Raw genomic sequence first — 25256 nt, 5'->3', positions numbered from 1 at the left:
CATTGTGCTTTGTTGTTGTATGATGTCAATGTACGGTTTTTTTTATGTGGACATGAATTGTATGGATGGCTCGATAACAAATGTTGGAGAAAGTATAATTGTAGGTAATTTTTTGTTTGACCGCCAAACAAAATGGTAGAAATTCCATATATTTCTGAAGAATATTAATGCCCCAATTTTGTTGAAATTACCTGTACACAGAAAGGGTACTGTTGAAAAGCCATTGGTACAATAGCAGAAACAGTAGCTATTGAAATGTTTGCTTACAGTAAGACCTTCATAATCTGACAATTGTGTAATTGCTTCACTGTAATGAAAATTTATGTCAACCTCCCATGAAGACTTAACATGGTGGATAACGAACCATTACATTATGAATTATTTGCTTACTCGAAATCATGTTGTTCCAGAAAATATCAAATTTCCTGGTACCCTCCACTATTTCTGATAGTGAATTAAGATACATTGAACATTTTCATGAGGTTTACATGACCTTTTATACATCCTAGTATTTGCATTGGTATGCGTCAACAAGCTTGATTGAACACTCTTTTAATGGTCAAATGCATTCAATGAATTGTGCTTCTCCAAATCATTTTAAAGAAAAAATTACATGTTTCTGGCAGCACAATGTCACATTTTTAATAAATGCCAAAATGCCCTAATGTAGGGTCATATATGGTCATTGATCATTGGTCACTGGTTCTGGCAGTTGCTCACTGATATTATAAGGGCATGTTTATAAATTGCAGTGGGTGTACCATATCGAGTGTGGACAATGTGAAATCGCAAATTGGATGATAAACATGGAACAGCAAATGTCCCTCTTAGCCTCGTGTGCCTTTATATCTTTGTGAACTTACGAGATAGAAACAAGACTCACTTCATCACAGTCGGCCTTAGTAACAAAATTAGAGTATATTCATACAGATGTGGCTGTGGAAATACTATCTGTAGATTGGAAGCTCTTTTGTTATGGCTTGTCTGAAACCAACAGGGAGCCCTAAATTTTGTGGTGTTGTCCACCATTTTGTTTGAATTTGTGCGCATACAAAACTAACACACCCCACTCATCTATTCTTGGTTTCACTCATTTGCTCAGTCATCACCGTCAAAATTTGTTTGAAGAAACAAACAAACAAACAAAAAGTACTGAATGTGTTTGTACATCGGCTGCTGAATAAAGCAAATACAGAGTTTAAAATTTTAGTTTACATAAGTCTCTTTTTTAATCGAACTTTAACAGTGTATGACTCAGCAGAAACTGAATAAGCAAAACCCAATTTGAGAAGGCATTTTAACCCTTACACCATGGTTTGGCCCGAACCCGCGGTTATCAATGGTGACTGTGGACCTGTTTACAAGATAACTATGTCGCAGATTTCCTGCGAATGAAATTAAACAAGGTATACCGCCGAAAGCATAGAATTTTTACAATTTTTTCAATCTCCTGAAATAGATGAATCAACATTTGAACCAAAATGTGTTTTTCTGCGACATTCTTTTTCAGAATTATGGCAGAGAGATCTTTCTTCCAAGTTTGCACGTTCCAAGGTCCGTCTTTGCTCTATTGTTATATTGCACCCATAGGGTCCCCTACCTCAAGAATGTCTTTGCTCTTTTTTATCGAAGTGAAGGCACCAGCTGAAGTATAAGTAGTTAATTTCGGTGGTATGACTTCATTTAAATCAATGAAGTGAAATCATTGAAATGTTTAAGTTTTTTTCAAGTCTCACGGGATTGCGCCAGAAACCTGTCTCATTTTCCACGGCCACTTGACATCTCTGCGTATATCCCTTCATTGTTAACCTCCTTGACAAATGGAGATTGAAGGGAATTATCCCGATGAGAGCAAAGATAACAATAAAATCACAAAGTATTCGCCAATGTCATTTCTGGAAATCTAATCCCGATTTGAAGAGTTACCAGCATTAACCGCCCTTCTTGTCACACGAACAAATATCTGAAAAGGAAATCAAACGTATAATTTTAATAGAGTAAGCTCACAAGCCATCTGTGGAATACTCTGTCATTTTACATGTTGCGTCGTATTTTTGTCTCCTGGACTGTAAGTAAATGAAAGGAAAAAGCCGTTTACGGTGAGAAGTAGAAAAAAATCAACTTGACGAGGTAGAACTCCCTGGTGTCGGGTAAAGCCTCACTTGACAGTATGATAAATGGTGTTTTTTATCAAGTTTGAGCTTAGAAACAACCTTTAGTATATATCTGAGCAATCAAAGATGGAAAGGTCACTTACTCTGATAAAAAACTTCATAACTCTTTCTTACTTTAGGTAGAAATATTGCTTAGAATAAACAGGTGAGTTGAGTGCTACGCATGGAGTACTGAGATCAATCGACAATAGTCATAACAATGATGAAAAAATAAACATTTGAAGCGAATAAAAGCGTCAGACAGCACACAGGTGTTGTATTGGGTGACATACGTCAGACGAGCCATGAAAGATGAACACACGGCATGCAACAATGCAACGCCTGCAGAGCACGACGGCGCCAGAACGACTGTGTACCTTGGAAGCAGCATGTGTGTGCGGCTGCGCGGGACATTCCAGTCAATTATAGTTACCACATTTGAAAAATGATTGAATTCACGGTTCGAAATGAGAGGAGAACTAGAGCAGATGACCAATGACCAAACACATGACAACTATTTAGATACTTGATGTTTTGTTTTATTTTGTTTTGTTTTGGGGGGTATTTTATCGAATACGAAACAAGAAACCAAATGATTCAAAACTAGTATTACAAACATTTTTTATGACCTATCTTCAGGGCTCTCAACACTGGCTAACAGCAGTATGCCATTCCTCAGGCCAGTTGCCATCTCACTGTCGTATGAAAAGAACTATATGAACACGTATCGTTCAAGTCACTGAGAGTCCGTTACCTTGTTCCAGAGTATTGCCTTAGTACAGTACTTGGACCGTTGGACCCGTGACGTAATGATGTAGCATGAGACCTTTCCACAGTCTAAAACTATGATCAAACATAACAGTTATATTCAGTTCCTTAGTGATATTATTTTCTCCTGTTTTGACATAGACCCTCGAGAAAAATTTTCTCGAAGGTCTGTGGTTTTAACAACTGAACAGGGCTAATATAAATGACTCACTTATCTCCACAACATATACTGTAATTTTATCTTCCGTCCTCCATTTGAATGAATTTCGATTCGTCTATTTCGGAATTTCCTTCCCTAATAAATTACATGTAAATATACTTTGTGACGGGAGTTTTCTGGGCGACGTTTTACGTGTATGGCGTCTGATGGGTATTTCTTACTAGAATTTCTAAGGCGAATAATAATCTGAGCCCCAATTAACTTTGTGCACGTTCTTGCAAGGCTTTATCGCCGTTTCAGATTTCAGTCGTTCAATGTAACGTTGCGGATTTCATTTCCTCTCATTCTATCCCATGATACAGTGCAGGACGTCAATTGTAGACGATCCACGGCAACATTACAGATCGACTCACCCCGTCACTTTAGACGAAAATATAATTATAAAGAGTTGCATATTAGTAAACTGAATTGTGCCTCGCTTTGACTCACTATAGTAACATTTTTCTGCTATTTTCGTCAAAACGACTTTCATTTAACGTATTATTCACAATTAATTGAAGCCTTCCTTTCTAAATTTAGAAAAAATTCATCCTACCACCATCTAAGTTATGAGTACTGCGCGCTGCGTCCAGTCAGGGCAAACCAGAAGTGTTCTTTACTCCTACATTGCATTACACTACAAGCAAGACATCGCTCCGCAACGAGGTAGCCGACATATTGATTATTAGCTAAACGGCCTATTTATACAAATCCCTCAGACAGTCTGTCATGCCACAAATTAAGTGAAACAAGCCGTTCAAGGACCATTAATTTAGCATTAAACTCGCCAAAATAACATAAATTTTGCAGATGTATTGGCACTCTCCATTTTTCAGCTCTCTGACTGCCGAGCTACATCACGTTTACTCACGAGACGCTTTAGATAGACAATGTTTGTAACTGAATGTGAAACTACATAACAAAAACGTATAACCTCTCATCGATCAATAACTTAATGATAATGAAAGATAAAGATATACTTCAGCAAATGGCCAGTCACGCAATTTTATCGATCAATCTCCAAATGCGGAAAATGCGGCGAGACATGACAATGATGTATAGCCTAAATCTGACTATAAATGGATATAATATGTCCCTACTCAAAAGACTCGCAAAAACACTCACCGTAGGACAACACAAACACGTATGACTACAAAACAACGAAGTGAAAAAATTAGAAAAATATATATAGGCTTACGATCTTTTCCTCTATATTTTGAAATATCTTTGAAGGTTACAAACAAACCATCGATATTCCACAAGAAATGCCCACAATTTTACTCTGCTGTCGTACAAATCATCTGAAGCTGAAGCCCGTATGATTCTTATATATATATATATATATATATATATATATATATATATATATATATATATATATATATATATATATATATATATATATATATATATTGCAATATACTATTTCAACAGTCTACCTGCACATTTTAAAGATGTCGATAGTTTATCCCGTTTTAATGTTTTACTCGGGAATCACCATTTTGTCTGAATCTGTACGCCATTCCCTGTTGTTTTGTTTCTAATTGTATATTCTTCGTCTGTACTTTATTTTAATTGAATTTCCGTTATTTTGTCCAGTTCGTTTTGAAATAGTTTACTATAATTTCCATTTTATTGTACTTAATTCATATATTGTTCACTTTTTGTGAAGCTTTCACATTTTTATATTATTTTCGTTTTACTTTTTATGTTTCACTGCATTTTTCACTGGTCGTCCCTAGAAATCAGTCTTCACGACTGAGGGAGCAAAACAGTATAAATATGAATGAATAAATAAATAACTAAATAAAATAAATGGAAACATAAAAAGAAATTTACGATTATGAAACGCCAAGAGTGCCTTTATTTCTTCCTCCTAATAACCCAGATCACTGATATCAAATGTAGAACTCGCATTGCTCTCGGCGAGAATCGTATCCGTCTCCCAGCAACCATGTTTGTTAAACGCTCCTAACTTGTTCACCAATCTCAATGCTAGGCAGACCACGATACGCGCTTTTCACCGTGACACTAATGTCACCAATACAAATAACGGCTGAACTCCTTATATGGAACGCTGCAGGTGAGTCACTTTTAACATTGAAGTTGTCTGATGTCAAGTACACCTATGCGTTCGTTTCAAAGTTGCCATTCTACCCCTACCCCCCTCTAGGTCAGTGATTAAGACGGCAGTCTATTTTACACCTGCCACGACAAAAATTGATGTACTTTGGAAGTAAGAGGTGAAAGGGACAGAGAAAAGGGGAAGAAAAAAGAAGAGGAAACGAGGTCTGTCGGAAGAAATGTAATAGAATGGAGAAATTAAAAGTTGGAATTCATTGAACTGAACATTTATTGATTGTTCAGGAAGAACTGCCGCGATTCTAATTTCCTCTTTTTGGTCGTGTAAACTTCGTTTCTTCAGCATCCTTTTCATTCAGTGTTCTGCAGGTGCGACTGGCTCAGTGGTCCTCAAAGAACTTCCTACACACATACCTATTACATCATTATCATTTCAAATAGACATAAATCAAACAAAACATCAAAACATCGCGTTTTAAAGGGAGGAACATGTTAAATAAAAATATAAGATCTGTATAGCGGCAAAATATAGCGGTCAATCAATGCGTTTTGAGCCCTGTCGACGTTACAATACGATCAACCCCCACCCACTTTCCGCAACATTGTTGCCCATAATGCACTGCGAATATACAACACCTCAAGAAGCACTTCCGGTTGCCCACTCCCACTTCCCGGTTCACGAAGAGGACGCGCCCAGAGAGCGATTCAGACGCAAGTTTGGAGATTAACTTTTGAAAGTGCCTTGAGGTAGGTAGGTGCCACCCCAGCATCCTGTTGCATCAAAATGCTGGGAATATTTTCCTATGTTCTGTTCGAAATCACTTCTAGGATTTGCACTTGGCGAAATACCGCGACAGAAGGCATGACTCAAACAAAATGGCCGCCTACGGAACTTTAACTTCATATTTCTTAAACATCAAATAATTAAGTCCTTCTTTTGATAATTTTCTGCGGTATGGTTCGCATATTTTTCCACAGTTAGCTATTGTATTTTCTTTAATGACCGGACTCGAATTCGTATTCATGGATATAAAGCAAGTTTAAATGGCCACCCAGTTTGACACAATCAATGGATTGTCAAAATGATCAAATATTATCTATGTGAGCACCTGTATAGAGGGAATGCCAGCGATGTTCCAGTTGAATAATTTTTATCACAAACTCCTTTATTGCATAGAGCAGTGTAAATGCCGTAACATATTAGCGATACATAATGCTATCTTCGGGTAGGATTCATTCATTGCCAATGTCACGGTCACCATCCTAATCCTGTATGATTCTGGAACATGATCCAGCGGTAATATGCATATTGCATAATTAAATAATTGTAGACGTGAGAAAGATAGAAAAGGTTAAAACAGTGACACTTATCAGAGACTGTGAGCACGATATCAGTTGTACAAGTGTTTGTTTTTGTGGCAATTGCTCCATGCCATGCCAGTTTTGACCCCTTATATCATGCAGCGGCCCCTCCCACTCCAATCGAATACAGCAGATGCTACAAGCATTCGGAGAGAGTTAGCTCTCTTTTTGTTCCAAAATTTCTACATCAGTTTTACTGATGTGGCCTCTCTCTCAGAGAAATGACCATTCTTTCCCACACTTCCTACATTAATTCATATAATATAAAGGTATATGTAAATGTTAGCAGGAAGTACAATACATCCAACATTGTTTCAGTATAAATTCAGCACCATACTGTTATCGAAGAGGATTGTTAGGAAAATTTATTCTGTTGCATTAAAAAGAAATTTCCAAAAACTTCATATCATCCAACAAACAGGATAATGAATAAAAATGTCATTCTGGAAATTGATAACCATCATTTTCATGGTCATGTAAAGGCAGCTTTCAACCATAATAATTAATTGCAGGATAAGTCATTGTGTACACTATTGACCAAGTAAAAAAAAAGTAAAACTGAGAAAAGAAAAATAGAAATCAGATTACATGATTAGATTGTCCATTTAATTTGTTAAAATGTATGTCACAAAACGGAACCTAACGCATACAATGATACATCCAGTTTTAGGCACCAATGTTGTACCATGCCCCTGCAAACTCTTCAAATTCTTGACATGAATAAATGTAAATATTAACAGAAATGGTCGGAGGTTACATCCGGACTCTTCCTTTATAGTGGATGATATCCAGCCAGAAACCAAACCAACCCAAAATAAAACAAACAAAAAAATAACCAATGAATCAAATTGATTGACACACCGCTGCTTGTGGAGGGGCTGCGGAATGAACATCGTGTTGATTGGCACATGACTATCAGAGGGCTGTCAGTGTCCCGACAGTGACAGAAATTGTCATTTTTTGCAACACAGACATTTTCTTGTCTATATAGTTTTGCATGTGAGTGTAATTCAAGTTGAAATATGAATGATACCTATGTAAATATACAAGGTTGGTAAAATTGGGTAACCTGATCTTAGATCTACACATTTTGTTCAATGATTTCCTTGTCATGACAAAAAGTAAATAATACATACATGACAAAAAAGGCACTGTGATATGCTGATAATTTTACAACATTTTAAACCTGGTGATAGGTTTTGTAAGTGGATGCAAGTATATCCATACACACATATGATGAAGCATTGAACGTTACTATTTGTGATACACGAACATGCACGATTTTGACTTTCATTGCCTAAATATTGAGGTGCTTGGAACCTCATTGAGCTTTTGGGCTGAATGCTGTCTTTTTCTGATACATGCATTCATAATTTTTCACACCAAAACACAGTGAGTCATTTTCGGTATCAAGTAGAATGCATGACTATCCAAAGAGAAACTGACTCATAGCACTTGCTGAGTCAGTAGTATGGAACACATACATTTTGCATATAACTAAACTCTTGCATATAAATTGCAAGGACTTTGCAGTGTCAGAAGATTTTTTCACCAGAAATTTAGTAGAAACAATTTGACCAACAGTGTTGAAATAATGTGTCCAGTTTGTTATTACTACTATTATGTGTTCTCTCCATACTTTGGAAAATAAGCATAAACTTGTCATTTATCACATCATGTTTGTTTGAAGCAATCAAAAATTACAGCCAAGGTGTTGACCAAGCAATGATAGCTCTGTAGTTGTGTGTACACAGCTTTCCAGATTGCCGGTTTTAAAACAGCACCAAAATAAATTTAGGCAGCTCATTCACACTACATTTTGACTCCAGTGCAATAATTTTAACTTACACTTACCTTTCCATTAGACCGTGAAGAGTGTCTGCTGATGTTAGTTTTCAGTTGTGACTTTTTCTAGCTCAGTAGAAGTGGGTCACAATTCAGTAAAACATGGATTGCAAACACTTACCCTGATACTCTTGAAAATCGTGTTTGGAAAAAGCGGCACCCCATCATCACTTGAGATTACAACCATTTTCAGTAATAGAGCGCGAAGCCACTGCAGTGAACTGCAATAAAACTGCTTACACTAATTAGTTTCAGCTGTAGCCGTGGCCACTTTGGTGTTGAACAAGGCTACTTGATAAAGACCAAAAAATCTGCTCGTACAAAGGCAAAACTAGCTCTGTCTGAGGCTCGAGTTGTAAATGAGAGTTTATGATTGGCACCCTGTGTTCAAGATTAAGATACAATGTAACATTACCATGCACTGGTCCATGTACAAATCTTTTTTATTTCAACTTCCCCAGACAAACTGTCTGCATGGGACATACAATGTTGTCGACTTTGCCAGCTGGCTACAGCTGAAACTAATTAGTGTGATCAGTTTTATTGCAGTTCACCGCAGTGGCTTCGCGCTCTATTACTGAAAATGGTTGTATTTGAAGGTTAGCTTTTAAGGTGATACTGTGCAGAAGGTGAAGGCTGCATTGGATATTTTACAGTTGGACACACAAATGTTTATCCATGGAACCTAATAGCACACTAAACCATGTGTGGGCGTCGGCTAATCTCTTGGCTGATCCCATCATTTCCGAAACATGCTTGAGAATATGTACTGTACACAGTGAGTTGGGACAGTAAAGGTTAATGCAAGGCAAAACATCAACCATATTTTGCAAGAATGAGAATTTTGTGGTAAATTGTACAATATGTCAGCTGGTTGCATGCAGCCATCATTTGCAAGTCTTCAAATTCTGAAATTATGGCCATTAAACTTTTTCATAAGAATTAAAAATGATAAATCCGACTTTATAAAGTTTGAGATGGTATGTGCCACTGTGAAAAGTCAATCAGTGGCTGTGTTCTTAAATTTAAAATCAATTTGTATTTTTTCTTTTTCGCCAGGAAAACAGGAGAAAGATGTCAGTAGAGGATCTAACTGCACTGGTCAGCAGACTGGAAGAAGTGACAAGTCGTTTGGAAAGCGTCGCAGGCAAAGGTGGCGGCGCCGAAGCAGCAGGTATCAGTGCATCATTGGGTAAAGTCATAAAACGTTTGGAGACGGTTGCCGGTGGTGATAAGAAAGGAGGTACACGTACTCACGTTCCAATTAACATCCTTTATTTAAACCCATCCTTGAGAATCTGATCGTTCCATCCCTGTTTATTGTGGTTAGGTCTCTGAACACACGTGTTCAACTCTAAAAACCAGATTGAACTAACCACACGGAACAGGGATGGAAAGGTATCATTCATTAATATCACATGTACTGACAGTAATTTTCCATATGTAACTTAACTTTTCTTCAATTCTTTAAATGCGTATAACACCTGTAAAATATTTTAACACATCATCATCATTGAAATCATCATTTACATGTCAGAAAGTGACTGTTTTGTATTTCTCAATAACTAACATATTCAAACGTGTGATTCACATGCACCTGGTACCTGTTCATTCAGTGATGTTGACTGTAGTCATCTCAATGTCTTTTTCACTCATCTGATATCAGCTGGTTACCGTAGAAACAAGTCATCATGGATGAAAAGAGCTTCTGTGTTTCTTTCCATTGAACATAAGGCAACTCTTCAAAGTTTTGAACATTTTTTAGTAGTTTCTCGCTCAGTTGAATTATGTGTGGCTTTTTGTGTGTTTTAGAAATCAAAGCTTTTAGATATATATGCAAATTGCAGGGTGTTGTTGTGTAGGTGACACCAAAGGAATAATGTAGATTGACCTTATTGGATCAGAATGCCAAACAAAACAGCCACTTTTCTATGATATAATTATTACATACTTTGGATAAGAGTCAACTTCACATGAAATGCAGTTCAGGCATGAGTAATAACAAGTACTTGTAATATATAAAGAGAGAGTATTCAACTGAGACCACTAAAGTCCTGTTGAATTGGTAACTTGTGTCATTGAAAATCTTAATGGACAACCACAAGCATCCTGACACATTTCTAGGCTTACGTGCAGCATCTTGGAAGCTGTTATCCAATTGGTTTGCTGTATCTTACTGTTATAATTGAAAAATACAAATAGACTCCCTATAAAGTAGCTGCAAATAATGACAATCAACCAATCAGATGTAACCTTCCGGGCACGCTGCACATCAGCAGAGCAGACATTTCTGTCAGGACAGGTGTCTCTGTGTCTCATCCTACCGAGCCATTGTCAGTCAGACCTTGGTTGTCTAGTCTCTCTAACCCTGGAACTGTCCATGGAGAAAATGTTGAGGTAGATTGGTATTTGCCTGCTTGCAATGAATGGGTGATCAGGTGCAGTTTGAAAGATACAGAAACAAGTGTTAGATTGGTATGGGTATTGTCTTTAAATAAACAAGTGAACTACCTGGCCGAAAATAATTGCCTTAGAAAGGAACTCTGATTAGCTGTACAGGCAGAGTGGCAAAGCTTCATTGGAGGGTGAAATGTGTTGTTAAACTGACTGCCTGGTGTCAAATCTTGAAAGTTCATCGAAACAATATGAATCATTTGAAGTCAGATTAGCCAAAAGACAATATAACCCTTTGGTTCCACATTTCCCAGTTTGTCAGTCCACCTCTAACACTGGGAAACAAGGCTTGTTAGATTGCAGTCCAGTGATAAGAGACAAATTGACAAGTGTTGCCAACATTTTACACGATAAGGTGCTACCATGGGCTGGTGCAATCACTGCTTATCTGAAGTGGAATGTCTCCACAGATTTGACACAAGGTCTTTGCACTTGGACTTATATATTCATGGCATTCTGTTACGTAACATCATGCAATATGCCAGGTAGCCAGGATGTGACTTTGTAACCTTCAAGTTCTACAGTTACTCTAAAATATTTCTATCGTAGATTAGACTTGAACAGCTTGTTCAGAATGCGAAATGATGCTTTTTGAATTTGTCCCACAATATTATGGAATACCTTGTGTAGTGACCATCAAGTCATTTGTTTGTATGTCTTGGACATATATTTAAATTTGTTGATTTTTTAGTGTCGTATGTTATGTTTTGTGTGTTTGTTTGTCGTTTGTTTCTGCTAGTACTTAGGTCAATTTTACAAGAGCTCTTCTAGAATTTCCATGACCATGTCCAAATTGCTTTCTTGTATGAAGTTGACACTCGCCATGTATTTTCTGAGTTTTTGGTCAAGGTGTTTGACAAGCTGTCAAATCCAAATTAATCAAATGACAGACTCTATTAAATTGACTTCTTTTTTATTGCTTGCTCTCAAAAGTGAAATTTCTCTTAACTAAATTAAACAATGGGAGCCTTTTCTCATGTGATGACTTGTTTGTTGTTCCCCTCTTGTAAATGTTTTGTTTTCAAATGACATACCTGAATTAATCATTATGTCATTAATCATCTTTCATTATTCTTATAAATTAAAATAATTTGCATGTTAACATAAGCATAGAATGCATCATCTCATCCGCATTGAAATCTGACAGCCATTGCTTGAGTTGTCAAATTATTGGACCCCTTGTGTTTGCCAGGTGCAAATGTACATTATTAAAATTCAGACTAATTTTAATCACAAATTTTAACTACAACAACTAATACCAATGTTCCATTGAACTGCAAAAGTTATTCTTTCTTCATAACTTTCTCAGCAACATTTTATCAATCTTGTTAAGTTAAATCATCATCTGTCCATGTTGTTTTTTACTCAAGAAACCTAAAAAGTATTGTAGAGTCAAGTTTGAAATATCATACAATATTGAGTATAATTTTAACAGACATGGAGTGGATGGCATACATAGTAGAATAAGTTTGACTTGTGTTAGATAGTTTAAGGTTCTAATGTGCCTTGAAGGTGGATGACTTAAACTTTTGCTCAACTTTCCTCATTGAAACTTTCAACATTCTCTTATGAAATCAAGAATAAAATTTTGGGGCCACCGTACAAAGTTTTGTACTGAAGAAACGAATCATCATTTACGGATATTTGAAGTTCAAAATGGCTGCCATCCATGCGTTAACTCTATGGAGAAAAATTCAAGTTTCGAAAAGTTTCTTGTGAAAAGTTCTCATATCTGTTCCCGAGGTGCATTCTACCTTAAGCTGAATATATGTTGAGTGCTGCACATAAATTTCAACTAAACTTGACCTGACAGTTATGAACTCAGAACAGTAATTGCCATGAGACACAGAGGATTAAGAATATAGTAAGGGAGCTGGCTATCACAATGTTGATGGTTAAAGAACATGGATAGAGAAATTTTTCAAGTCGCAATGAGTAATTTTCTGTCAGTAAATGGCTCTTATGCTGTTCCTGTCTCAGTCATTTTACTGCGAAAACACAAATACAAAGTTCTGCTCAGACTCAGAGCTTGCGATTGTAATTTGTAAAAAAGACAAGTATTCATGCATAATCTCATTGCAGAAGACTTCCCTAAAGTTATAAATAGGGTATACCATCAGTATTATGTTCAACCAAGCGTATCAGCCAATACTGCACTGTGCCGCATGTATGTATTTTGTATGATCAGAGTATGCATAGAGTAATGAAAATAGAGGCAATTATATCTTGTTGTAACAACTTTTATGTAACTCATAAAAAGAAAACCCATTGTTACTAGCATCAGTCCAAAATCTTAAGAATGGAGTCATAGTCTAGTCTGTGCTTTACACAAAATTTCATATTGGTCTGAAGTTGTGTTCAAATGTTCACAAAGTGGTGGAAAGTCAAGATTATGGTTTGTTGGTTAAGATACATGTATGTGCATACTCCTTGCGTGTTGATCAGTTTATGTGAACTGTTTCTAGTCGTTTCTGCAGGCAACAGCCTCCTTGCTGTCGTACCGCCCTTAGTGTGCAGTAAAATTTGCAATGTTTGACAATATGTGGCAAATGTGTCTCATAGAAAATGCAGTGGCTGCAAATTTCACCCACCCATCACTGTGATGTTTTTTTGCATGTCTCACCAGTAATTAATCAAAAGATGTTTGCATCAAAAAGTCGCAATACTTCCACTGTACCAAGCGCCTGGCGTCTGCATCTGAGTTCCTAATTTCGCCCTTTCACCACCAATAGTGCAGTCCAACTCTAATTGTTCTCAATGGTGAGCCTGGACCTGTGTACTAGGAAATGGGGTGAAAGGGATGATGTTATGTCCGTGCTGTAAAGGCTACCTATATCAAAGCGACTACCATGTTGCATCTTCCAACCAGCAGCAAGCATGTGCATTTGAGGGGTCCTTCCACCAAGACAAAATGGCTGCCATTCTACGGCAAATGTAAACTCCATGCTAATATGCTGATTGTACTCTGCTGTTGAAAAAAAAAAGTTTTACCTTGTTAAACATGTATTTCCAATCATCCTGAGTGCTGAAATAATATATGTGGAGATTGTTGACATTTTGATACAAATATTTTGATCACGTTGAGTTGGGCTATCCCAACAGATCGCTTAATCTCACCTGCATGTTTTCTTAACGTTGTGCATGCTATACGTGTTGCAAGTGTCTTTCACAAACCTCCTTTCTTTCCACCACAGCAGGACCAGAGGTAAAAAAAAAAGTCTCAACTACCCTCCTGGTTCCTGGGTTTCTTTTCTCTGCCAGATAAAGTAGTCTAGATGGGAGTCATTCATATTGCCATCTTGATCACGGTCTGTAGAATACTTCAAGTTATCACTGGGTACAATATATGTTATGGGTGATGTTTAAATTCTTCTTTGTCTGTACCTACTCAATCATGGATTTGAAAAAAAAGGACGTGGGAACTTTTTCACGCATTTCTGAATTTATCTATCTATTTGTGTAAAGTAATTGATTTATGTGACAGTCGCATGAATAATTTCTCAACACTGTGTTAGTAATAACAGGCAAGGTTATCTTTCTCATCGTAAATATGAATTGAAACTTTACAATGTCAGTATTGTGTCACGATGCCTATTGTAGTATATGTTTAATATCTTCAGCCATAGACAGTAGAGGGGGACTGTCTATGCTTCAACTGACCTTGAATGAAACCACTCTCTAAGAAATAACTCCTGAATAGGATGATGTCATTCCAACTGGATGAATTTTGACCCCATGTGCTGTGACATCTTACAAATGCTGAAATATTCAATACAATCATCGAGTATGAAGTTTGCTCATAATCCAACAATAGAATATATTACATTGCATATGCAACCTGCTGTATTATATGTCTTTTAGGGACGTGATTATGGTGTTTTCCCTGAGAAATTGTTAATCCCTTAATCAGTAAATTCTAAGGTAGCTTTGAAGTTAGATACAATGTTTTCAAGTTATGCAGAATGTCTTGAGAAAGGTTTTATTTTGTGACCAGATGTGTTTTGAGAAATGTAATTACATTCGCAACTCAGTCTTGTGTAAGAAGTGTTGATATTGTGACAAAAGTACTTAGAGCAAAGAGATCCACAGAATAGAACTCGGTGGACGTCTCCAGTTAGTTCACTAGCTGAAGGATTTCATCTTCAATTACTTGTTGCAGGGGATTCAGCAATCCTTGGGGAGTTTGATAAGGTACTGAGTGGCTCCTTTGCAAACTACCTGGCCCTCAGCAAAGAGATCGGTGGAGATGTAGCTACCCATGTAAGTTTTTCTATGATTTTGTATCTATGTTCTATGGAAATTTACATAACGATGTATAATTTGCATTTCTTTTGGTGTGAAATTACATTCTTTTGTATCGTTATTAACATGTGAATCGAATGCTCAAAAAACAGAGGTCACCTCTCAAAACATCTTCATGGATAATCCTGTAATATGTATATGTATGAAAGTTTCTTGTCATACTTAAAATATTATACTCATTGGCATTTTGTGGTTATTCAGACTGGCACTTCCATCAGAAGTAAGTGGTTAGCTCGCTGTTGTCTCCCAGATAACTACTGCTGGTGAATAGTAACGAATGCTGAGAGTTCAGTGATACTTTTTCTTCTCAGAAGATACTGTGAAAACTTTCTCATAAATTTTTTTAAAAAGAGAAAAGCAGAAGACTCACTTACTTTCATGTACACACAATGATGTGATGCCTTGACATTCTCAGCCCATGTTGATGAGTCTTTCTGTGGATTTTTTTGCAGGCTGATATGGTTTCCAAGGCATTCCAAGCTCAGAGAGAATTCATGGCTCAAGTTGCCCAGTGCAAAGAACCAAAACAGGTAAGTCGTGTGTCTCCCCCTTTAGAGCACAGCGGTTGGATCTTTTATTACATACCAGCATTAGCTCTGTGCTGTTGTCCAAGAAGAGAGAAAATTTACACCAAGATGATCAGGTGAAGACAGTGGACCATGTCCACTTTGTGGTTGCAATCAGTGCCTGTCTGAAAGTGCCTCTCATGGTGAATAGATACAAGTGTACCCTTAAAGGGCCATGCTAAACATTTGATGTTTTTTCATTATTTTGTTTGCCAATTGTAAGTTCTATTCTACTCCGTAAAGAATGTTTAAACACCCACTATTATAGCTTGTCAACATAGTGTCTATATGTGTAAAATGCATTGTTATCATTGACATTTGAATTCTAGTCCGGACCAGAATTCATTTGTCAACAATAACGATGCAGTCAAAACATGTACAGGATTGGTTGACAAACTGAATACTGTGTACATATAGTTGCTTTCGAGAGAAGAACAAGAAAGAATGGCTGACATTAAAAACAAAAATAACAAAAAAATCATCAAAAGTTAGCATTACTAGCAGTTTAAGAGAGTGTTGGATTGTGCAAAGGCACAGCTTGGGCCCAGTATCATTCAGTTCTGCCACTCTGTCTACAGATTGTGTACTCAGCACTTCCAATTGCAATGTGTACCTATGATTTCCACTGGATGTGATCACTTTGATTTCCACTGGATGTGATCACTTTGATTTCCACTGGATGTGATCACTTCAAATTTGATATTAAGTGGTGAAATGGTCCATCATATTGCACAATGACAGAAAACTAGAAAGCTATTGGTCGTACTTCTTGCCTTACAAATCTCCTGTGGTCTCATCTCTCAACAAAATACAAGTGATTAAATAAGCATAAATGTGGTGCGTGATGCATTATTTATGAAAAATTAACATCTGATAATGAGTTGTTGTCATTGAATTAGCATATACAAAACAACATTTAATAATGCAGTTTTTATGAGTGAATCCATTATTTTTCCCTTCATTGTTAGATGCCTCCATACACTCTTTCCAAATGCCAGCTAGTACTGGTATTAGCTGGCCAGTACATGCCTGTACCATACATTCATAGAATCTGGCCAAGGCAGCCATGGAACCAACCACATACTTTGTATGGGCTTTATCATGTTTCCATGTGTTCCCAAGGTGCTGTTACGAATCTTTCCGTGTGGTGGTATTCACACATTGTAATCTTTTCAACAGTTCCCAGTTTTTCCCATGAGACTAACTTTCTAAAATATTTTTTTTGAAATGACCTGAATTATATATCTGTAGTGTTGGTTGTGATTAGCATGAAATTGAAACTTATAAGATTTTGCTCATCCTTTGCTGAAAGAAATTTTAAATTGTTGTTTTTCACAAGTTAAGAACAAAACTCAGGAGTTAACGTACAAAGTTTAGGGTTAAAGAAACACTGTAAATTCTATAGAGGAGAAATTAAATTTTTGATTTCCACGAGAAAAAGACAGTGTTTAACTTCATAGACTGCACTGCCTTCAAAATGAGTCGACACAAGTCCAGAAAAGAATCGCAAATATTTAGTTTCCAAAAAGATTTCCCCAAGGGGGCGTTTTACCTTATAGGGAGACAGATGTGTCTTCACGTAAAATGTACACCAGCACAGACTTCTGTGTTTTCAGGAATGAGTGAATTATTTTACACTGTTAAATGAAGACCTGCTTTTGCATGTGGTATAACGGTATCACTGATGATTGAACAGCGTAATATGAGGATGTCATTAGTCAGCCATGATTTGCCATCTACATATCTTTGCATGAAGCAAACAAAACGTTCTTGTCACAGTGATGTTTCAGGGCACCGATTAATACACATAAATCAATATGGAAGCTGTTTTGGCATATACTTTGTAATTTGCAGGGTTTAAATTACTCATTAACGAGAAGAAAAAGTTTAATATCAGGCTTGGGTTTATCAGAATGTAACTCACTTAATCGTTGTAATGAAGCCAATTACTATCAACCCTATACCATGTTACATATGGCAACAGATAGTATTTGTATAGTTGTATGTATGTTGTTTTTACAAATATAGCTTTCGATCAACACCAAGGGCCCTCATAAAATGTCAGGGCATGGAGACAAAGAATTGATTATGGCAGATTAAATGCTGTTGAAATATGTTTATGTAAAGTATACTTTTTGGATTGTTTAGTTAATTTGGGGGTTTTTATTGCATGTTACAGATGAATGATTTTGTTGTTTATCAGTCCAGATCCATCATCCATTGACAGTGTCAGTGTGTAGCGAGATACTGGACAAATCTACCCTTTGTGTGCTTATTTTGTACAGCCATTTTCCCATAATGAGTGTACGATCCATGGGGGGGGGGGGGGGACACACAACCTCTGTGAATTCCTTCCCCCCCTTAAGATAGACAAGAAAAAACTGTTAAAACTGTATCTATTCTCAATGTAAAATGGGGTTAAAGTCGTCCCTCACATCAAAATTGAAAGACTAAAACTTTTGCTCAAACTTTCCTCCAGGAGACTTTCAACCATTCTCTTTCAAAATCCAGAATAAAAATCAAGGTGACCATGCAAATTTTGGTACAAGAGTAACCAATTATCTGACATTCACTGATATTTGAAATTCAAAATGGCTACCAATCCCTGTGTTACTCTATGGAGAAAAATAAAATTTCTGATATTCAAAAAAATAAGACAGTTAAACTTTTCCTTAAACCAAGACCTTTACAATGAGCCCCCACAAGTGATAGATCAGAAAAGAACTAAAAGTTTGAGAGTATGAATATCGGTTCTCAAGGCGCATTTTACATTTAAAGAGATTCAGATATTTTGATGTTGTATTGCAGTAGTGTATGTCGTATTGTAGTCGTGTCAGGTGAAAGCAATGACTAGATTACCATGTACATGTGTGCATCAACTGTAAATGGACGAGTTTGGAAGATGTTTAGGCTTTTTTTGGGATACTGTCAAAATTTCTCCTTTCAGAGAATGTTGCCATTTGCCCAGGGATAGTGAAATTACGTGTCTAAGAGTGTCTCATAAATGAAGGAACTAGACAAAGAACTTAAGACAAGGTTTGGTGATGCTAAGCATCATGTGCAAAAGATTTGAATGAAAAATGGCTTGGCAAAATGCTGCTTATGTACGTGATGGGCAAATGGCTTGAAGAAAGTGCTAGGTCATGGTAGGATGGGACTTGCTCTGTGCGTATATCAAACGAATCTGTGTAAACAGATCCTCACTTTGCTCTTATACTCTACAATTCTATCTGAAGAGTTTATCTATTGAAACATCCAATAGCCAAATCGTCCTTGAGAAGTCTGTTGGTTGACGTCTCTTCCCCCACCCCTACCACTCACATAAACATTAATTCAATGAGGTGACACTAACGTTCTTTGTGAGGCCAAGGTAATTTGAGTATCATTTTGTAATATGCTGGAAGATACCTGCTGTTTAGCAACAACAGAACCTGTCTGGGATGACGGAAGTCATGCAAACATTTCCAGTCAGTGCGTAGATGTAGATGAAAGCGCCATTATGTAAAGCAGAGAATTCCATTTCAATGGTATTGTTAAGCAGAGAAAAAAACTTCTTCATTTTTCCTTTCATATGGATAAAATAGTTCACTATGGCAGTGGCATCCTGCCTAGGAAATATTTTGATGTAGATATCTATTGAGATTTCTACCTCCCCGGAGACTTTGCAAAAGCTATTCACTGTCTAGAAAGGATAAGAAGGGTAACAAAACGATTGGATAATCGTTTTCAGGTCAGTAGGTCAGGCCGCTCCGACCTTTGTCAGAGAGAGAGAGAAATTGACAGCTTAGGTGTGTGTTGACAGAAACTTCTGTTGTGGTTTTTAACTGGAAAAAACAAACACAATCAATGCTGAAAGAGTTTGTTGTTGAAATGAGAGATTCTTGTGAATGAAACGAGGGTGATCAAATGTGATGAGATCTGTGTATTGCTACTGGTGTATAGGATTCTCAAGTCACTGAATTCATAATGGTATGGGAGTTCGAGGAAATTCACAAGCAAGTCATGATCATTGTCAAATCTTGATATCATGCCTCTGTAAGCATTACAGCTGAATGGAATTCTTATGCCTATTCTTTCTTTGGCACCGGATTGTAGTCTTTCATTTTTACATTCAAATATAACAGAGAATAAGCTTTCTTGTATGCTAAGTGTTTATCCTCTTTCTACTAGGCCCCATAGACAAACCATAGAAATAAATACAACTTTGGAGAAAGATATAATTCTGGTATTGACTTCCCCGTAGACAGACAGTACATAAAATTATCTCATTTGCAAGAAATTTTTGTTTTGTTCTGTGGTACCGACTGAATTTCCAAAAGTAGTGATTTCATCAGATAAATACATGAACATAATGTTGTCATAATCAAAGCCAAAAGAAAATATATAATTACTATGTACGTTGTACACATTGAACCCCCAAAACATCCAAATAACAGTCACGCCTTGGTGATATGTTCTGTGATAATGACATATCTCAATGTTTTGAGTCAATTTTAGAATTTCTAGATATTCTTTTAACTGTCGTATACTAGTACATGTAATTAGTGAAACTTCCCTATATCAAACAGAACTTTCTTGAGTGAGTGATGTGTCAAATGGCTCACTGAGGACTTTGTGTTTTTGAGATATCGCTCTTATGATTGTCAAGTTCTCCTGCGTACATGTACTGGAACAGAAAGGTCATCTCAGGTCACAACTCATCCATCATAAGGCTCCATGCAAGCTTGCGAGTCTGTAGGTTTGAATTATTCAATGATCCCTGCAAGACAACACTGACTCTGCATTGACTCTGCAAGACAACTCTGACTGTTTCAAGTTGTGAAAGTAATCAATGAGGTTGAATATTACGAAAGCAGTCAATGGATAAATAAGTTTATGAAATCTTGTTGTTGGTGAGAAGTGATGTCATAGATAAGTTGATAATGACATTGAAAGAATAAGGATTTTGTTTGACTTAGAGATTTGTCACATATATCACTGCTGGGAGTGGCTTTTGTAATCTGTAAGTATAGATATTGATATCATAAATTACAGTGAGACACTTCAAAGACTGATACATTTTCTGTACCTTTTTTGTTCACTATTTGCTCAGTGGCTGTGTAGCTGTTTAAAACGCAGCGTCTCAGACACAGTATATCGTCTCACGTGCTAAACCAGATACCATGAAGTTGGAAAAACATCAAGTACCTGTGCATGTTTGATATTGAATTTCAATTGAAATCCACAGTGAAACACTGGGCCCACTCAGCAGGCTTATGAAGTATAGGGTTTTATGCACATTGTAAAAACTGCTGAGTCAGCATTTTTCTCCAGTGTTGGTTCAGCAAGCGGAAACATTTAAAATAATGACACTGACAGTAATATTTCATACATTTCGGTTGATTTAGCTGTTTCATGAGTAATAAATAGTCTGCATAAGTGGATTATTTTGTAATTTTCTGTGAAATCGGACGGGGAAAAGGCATAACACAATCTTTTAGTGTGCATACATCCTTCAGGTAATGTATGCCTGGAACAGTAAGATCAAACTTTTGCTCAAAATTTTCACAGGAAACTTAAAACTATACTCTTCCATAATCAAGAATAAAACTTGGGTCACCGTGCAAAGTTTGGTACTAGATATACAAATTATGTAAAAATTTACCAGTATTTGAAATTCAAAATGGCCACCTCAGGCTGTGTTAACTCTGTAGAGAAAAATTAACTTTCCAATTTTCACAAAAACAAGGCGATGATCTTATTTACTCCACAGGTTTCAAAATGAGTTTGTACAAGCTAGCAGACCAGAAAAGATTCAAAACAATTTGAGTATCCCAAAAACTGTCCCTGAGATACACTCAGCCTTGCGTACACTGGAACCATACCCAGTGTTAAAAGTTAAACCGCCGTCTTCATAACTGCCAGTGTTTCAGCTAGCAGAACGTGGACAAGAAATATGAAAAGAAAATTTTGTATCTTTTTAAAATTATTATTATTCACTTTATTTCAAACTGATTAAAAACCATCCATAGGACAAAAAATATATTACAAAACAGATGAAAAGACAACCACTGTACAACACGGGACAAAAATTGTGATACTTCTGAAAAACATGGCATGGAAATGCAAATATAACATTTTATTTTATGCAGCTCATAAAATATTGCTTTGTTGCATATTTTGTCCACACAATAGAAGAGGCTGTTGATTAAGATTGAAGCACTGTCATTTTCCTTGACCCCACTTCTTGAGATGTGGAGTGTTGGAACACAAGTGTTTCATTATGGACATTTCATAGGTTTTATTAATTCAGTAAAACGTCTCTCGGATGACTCAGATGATTATGCCCTATGCAAGGCATTGAATTGCATGGCGATGGCTTTAATGCCAGCTATTCAATTGTGCAATTTGGGCACATAACTATTTGATTAATCATGCCATGTTTGTGTCAATTTTAGTTTTGAAATTCAAACCGAAATCAGGCCCAGTTGGGTCCTGCGGGCCATTTTTGTCCCAAAGTGGTTCTGGATGCTCCTGCTAATGTTGTGAGAACATGCCTGAATTCAAGTGTCAGTATGGAATGCTTTATATGTCATAGCACCCCCATTATCCCAGTATATGGATCTGCTCATCCTACTGAAAACAATGAGATGTACCAAACAGAATGGAGTAAAAAAGTGGAGAAAATTGTCTGTCATTATCTGAGCAAGTAATCTTTATCACTGAATGCATGGATGAAAAGGCAGAGAACACAGCTCTTTCAGTGTCTGTCCAAATAATATCATAATACTGATGCCCATGATCTTGCAGCATTGCCTTGTTTGGTTCTGAAATAACTTGTAAAAAAATGTGCAAATCCATCGTTCATGACATGATGTCTTCTTTTGTTATGTAAACTGGGTCATTAGGCTAGGTCAGTGATATTTCGATGTTTGTCCCAAATTTGACGTTTTGGCACACAATGTTCAGAGCAACTGATCTCTGCAAATATTCACTATATGAAAGTTAAGTTAGTGCCGAGAGTTCTGTATTGTGCAGAAAATAGATGAGCAATGCTAAGAATATATTTGAAAGTCTCTAGATACTGGAACAGTGGAAGAAGGTATTCAGATAGTTCTTATGATGACCTTGCTGTGATCTGAATCTGCATGTATAGGCGATGTTTTTCATAGATCCCTCATACAGCCTTTCACCTTGCCATAGAAAAATTCAATTCCCTATGTATGAACAGGTGTGCTACGCAATGGACAAAATTTGTAGTCTGCTTCTCAAGTTTAAGAATTATCATGCATTCCATAAAAAATCAGCAGAACACCTTGATCAAATACTGTATTTTTTGCTTGTATTTTTTTTAATATGTTGCATTTATATCTTTGTGTAAGAAAATGAGAATACCATCATGATTTCAAGTTTATAGATGCAGACGTCAGCTCAGATGAACTCCACTGATATTCTGTTCTTGCTTTGTATGTCCAAAACTAAAAAAAAGTTAAAGTTTTGTCTTCCAAATAGCTTACCTGTGTGAAAAGTAAATGCCAACAGGGTCTGTTGCAAAACATATAACGGTCTACACCCTGGTGAAAGACATACCATCCCTTAAAAATGTGCACATGTTTTAAAACCGTAGACAGTGGAGGGTAAGACTCTGTCTCTGTTTAAAAAGCTCAGGATATTTTGTCAGACAAAGACCTGTATGATATCTATACAAAGCCTGTAAGATAATTGAAGAATACTTTATTGCCTGTTTTCTTGATCTGAAAGTCGTTGATTGGCATGATCGAATCACTGACCAGTCAGGTTGCACTTGCTGAGGTCTATTTCCATCACACCTGTGGAAAAACTGTCTTTTGTAGAATTGGATGTCCTTGGCCATTCTGTATTAACTCTTCTGTGTACATTCCCCCACCCCCCTGGGGATTCTGATGCAAAGTACACGTCATCTGGGACTCCTCAGCTGGGTTGGCTTTTTTTGTCAGTGTGGTGTACTGTGTACAAAGGCAGTGTTTGTCATCAGACATGCTTTTGTTTTGCCAGTGTCCGTTGGCTGCTTGTTGAATGAATGTGTCTTCAAGGTTCCACTGCAGGTGATTCTATTGTTACCTGCAAGAAATGGGAAATGTATTTGTTTTGCTGGCACTGTGTCTGACACACCAAAACAAACACAAACAACAAGAAAAAAACAAAATGTGAAGTTTACTATGTCACTCGACAACATTTAAAAAGCTCGGCTATAGTTATGGAGTGATTTGAACTCTCATTGCTCCCACTTGTGTGTACTTTTCTGAAGAGACTTTCTGACTTTCACGGGGTATTTTGAAAAGAAGCCCAGCCATGGATAAACAAACCATGATTAGTTCAGCCCATCTGAGAGATCTGTTCAGTTCGGAAAGACTCTTGTCTGTTGGTATGAAAAAACCCAGAATGGTTCAAAGTTGTATTGAAAGAGCATTGTTGTGGTTTGTGTTTTCTTGTGCAAAAAGATTCACCAAGGTGACGCAGGAGTCATAGGTTGTCTATTTTGTTGTGATAGCGAGCTTTGATGCCGGGCCGGTCATTTGGGAGTTGTGTTGTGTGTGGCTAATGTGGCGTTTAATCATGCGGTGGCTGCATTGAAAAGCCTCTGCCTGGACGCCTATTATAGCTCCTCCAGCAGATCTCTAATGCTGCTCTCGTTCTAGTGATATGGCCAGAGCCAGACACAATGCCAAACACAACTCGTGGAGTGTGAGAGACAATGCTTAGATAAACAGAAAATCAAGCCCTCACACAATAGACGTGGAGAAATATTTAGAGGCTTGTGTTTAAGCCGGTGACAGGTCACCCTCCTGATGTCATGTTTTCACTTGTTGATTTCAAAAGAACGTTTCAACACCCTTTCAGAAAGGTAGTCTTCCTTCTGTAATGCCGAGACGGTTTGATGGGATTCCGCTGTTCGGTATCTGGAAAATTTTGTACTTTTTTCTCTTAAACTGTGAAACTTTGCACATATTGGCAAATGGACCACTTACTGGTAGAATGCCAGCCTGGCAAAATAAGAGTACAATAGTGGCAGGAATTTTGGCATAGTTTGGATTTCATGCTGTCCGAGTCTGAAATTGTTACTGTGGAGTGCTAAGTGGTTTGGATCGAGGGAAATTTGCTTCATCACTGTTTGTTTTGTGCCAGCGATGACTTTTCTCAAGTGTTTGCATATTTGAATGCGCATGCAAAATGTCATAATGAAAGGAAAATTTCACAAAGAAATATGATGATTTTCCATGGTCGAACCAAAAGTAATATAAGGATCAGTAATATTAGCTTTGCATTCTGATACAATAACGTTTTACCTGTTGTAACAAGAAACTTTAGAAGTAAAAGTGTTATGGCACTGGGAATTTCTTGCCTCACATCTTATGTCTGCTGTCATAATTGTCTTCCTTATAACTTCAGATTTGCCTTGCAATTATGTTAGGTACTTTTAGCTTAGAAAACTGTCAATTTTATTGGAATACAATACTCTCTCTGGCCGGAATGGAATCACACAGACTACCAGTTTTCTGCGGAAAC

At 37.0% G+C, this 25256-nt stretch overlaps 1 protein-coding gene across 8 annotated transcripts in view; it reads left to right on the top strand.

The window, feature by feature from the left end:
* The first annotated feature begins 5818 nt into the window (after window positions 1-5818).
* Window positions 5819-25256, top strand: part of LOC139115992 (adenylyl cyclase-associated protein 1-like) — a 114356-nt gene continuing 94918 nt past the window's right edge. The window contains exons 1-4 of one of the 8 annotated variants that reach the window (XM_070678471.1): window positions 5819-5949; window positions 9469-9652; window positions 15023-15123; window positions 15618-15695. In XM_070678471.1, the coding sequence (XP_070534572.1) occupies window positions 9484-9652; window positions 15023-15123; window positions 15618-15695 (348 nt within the window). In that variant the 5' untranslated portion in view covers window positions 5819-5949; window positions 9469-9483. Of the gene's footprint in view, window positions 5954-9468; window positions 9653-15022; window positions 15124-15617; window positions 15696-25256 lie in introns of all 8 variants that reach the window. The other 7 variants (XM_070678477.1, XM_070678478.1, XM_070678475.1 and 4 more) reach the window with 7 other exon arrangements.

Source organism: Ptychodera flava, chromosome 17, assembly GCF_041260155.1.
Source record: "Ptychodera flava strain L36383 chromosome 17, AS_Pfla_20210202, whole genome shotgun sequence".
Classification (NCBI taxonomy): domain Eukaryota; kingdom Metazoa; phylum Hemichordata; class Enteropneusta; family Ptychoderidae; genus Ptychodera; species Ptychodera flava.
Note: the sequence above shows the minus strand (reverse complement) of the source record. Positions and strands in the feature narration are given on the sequence as shown.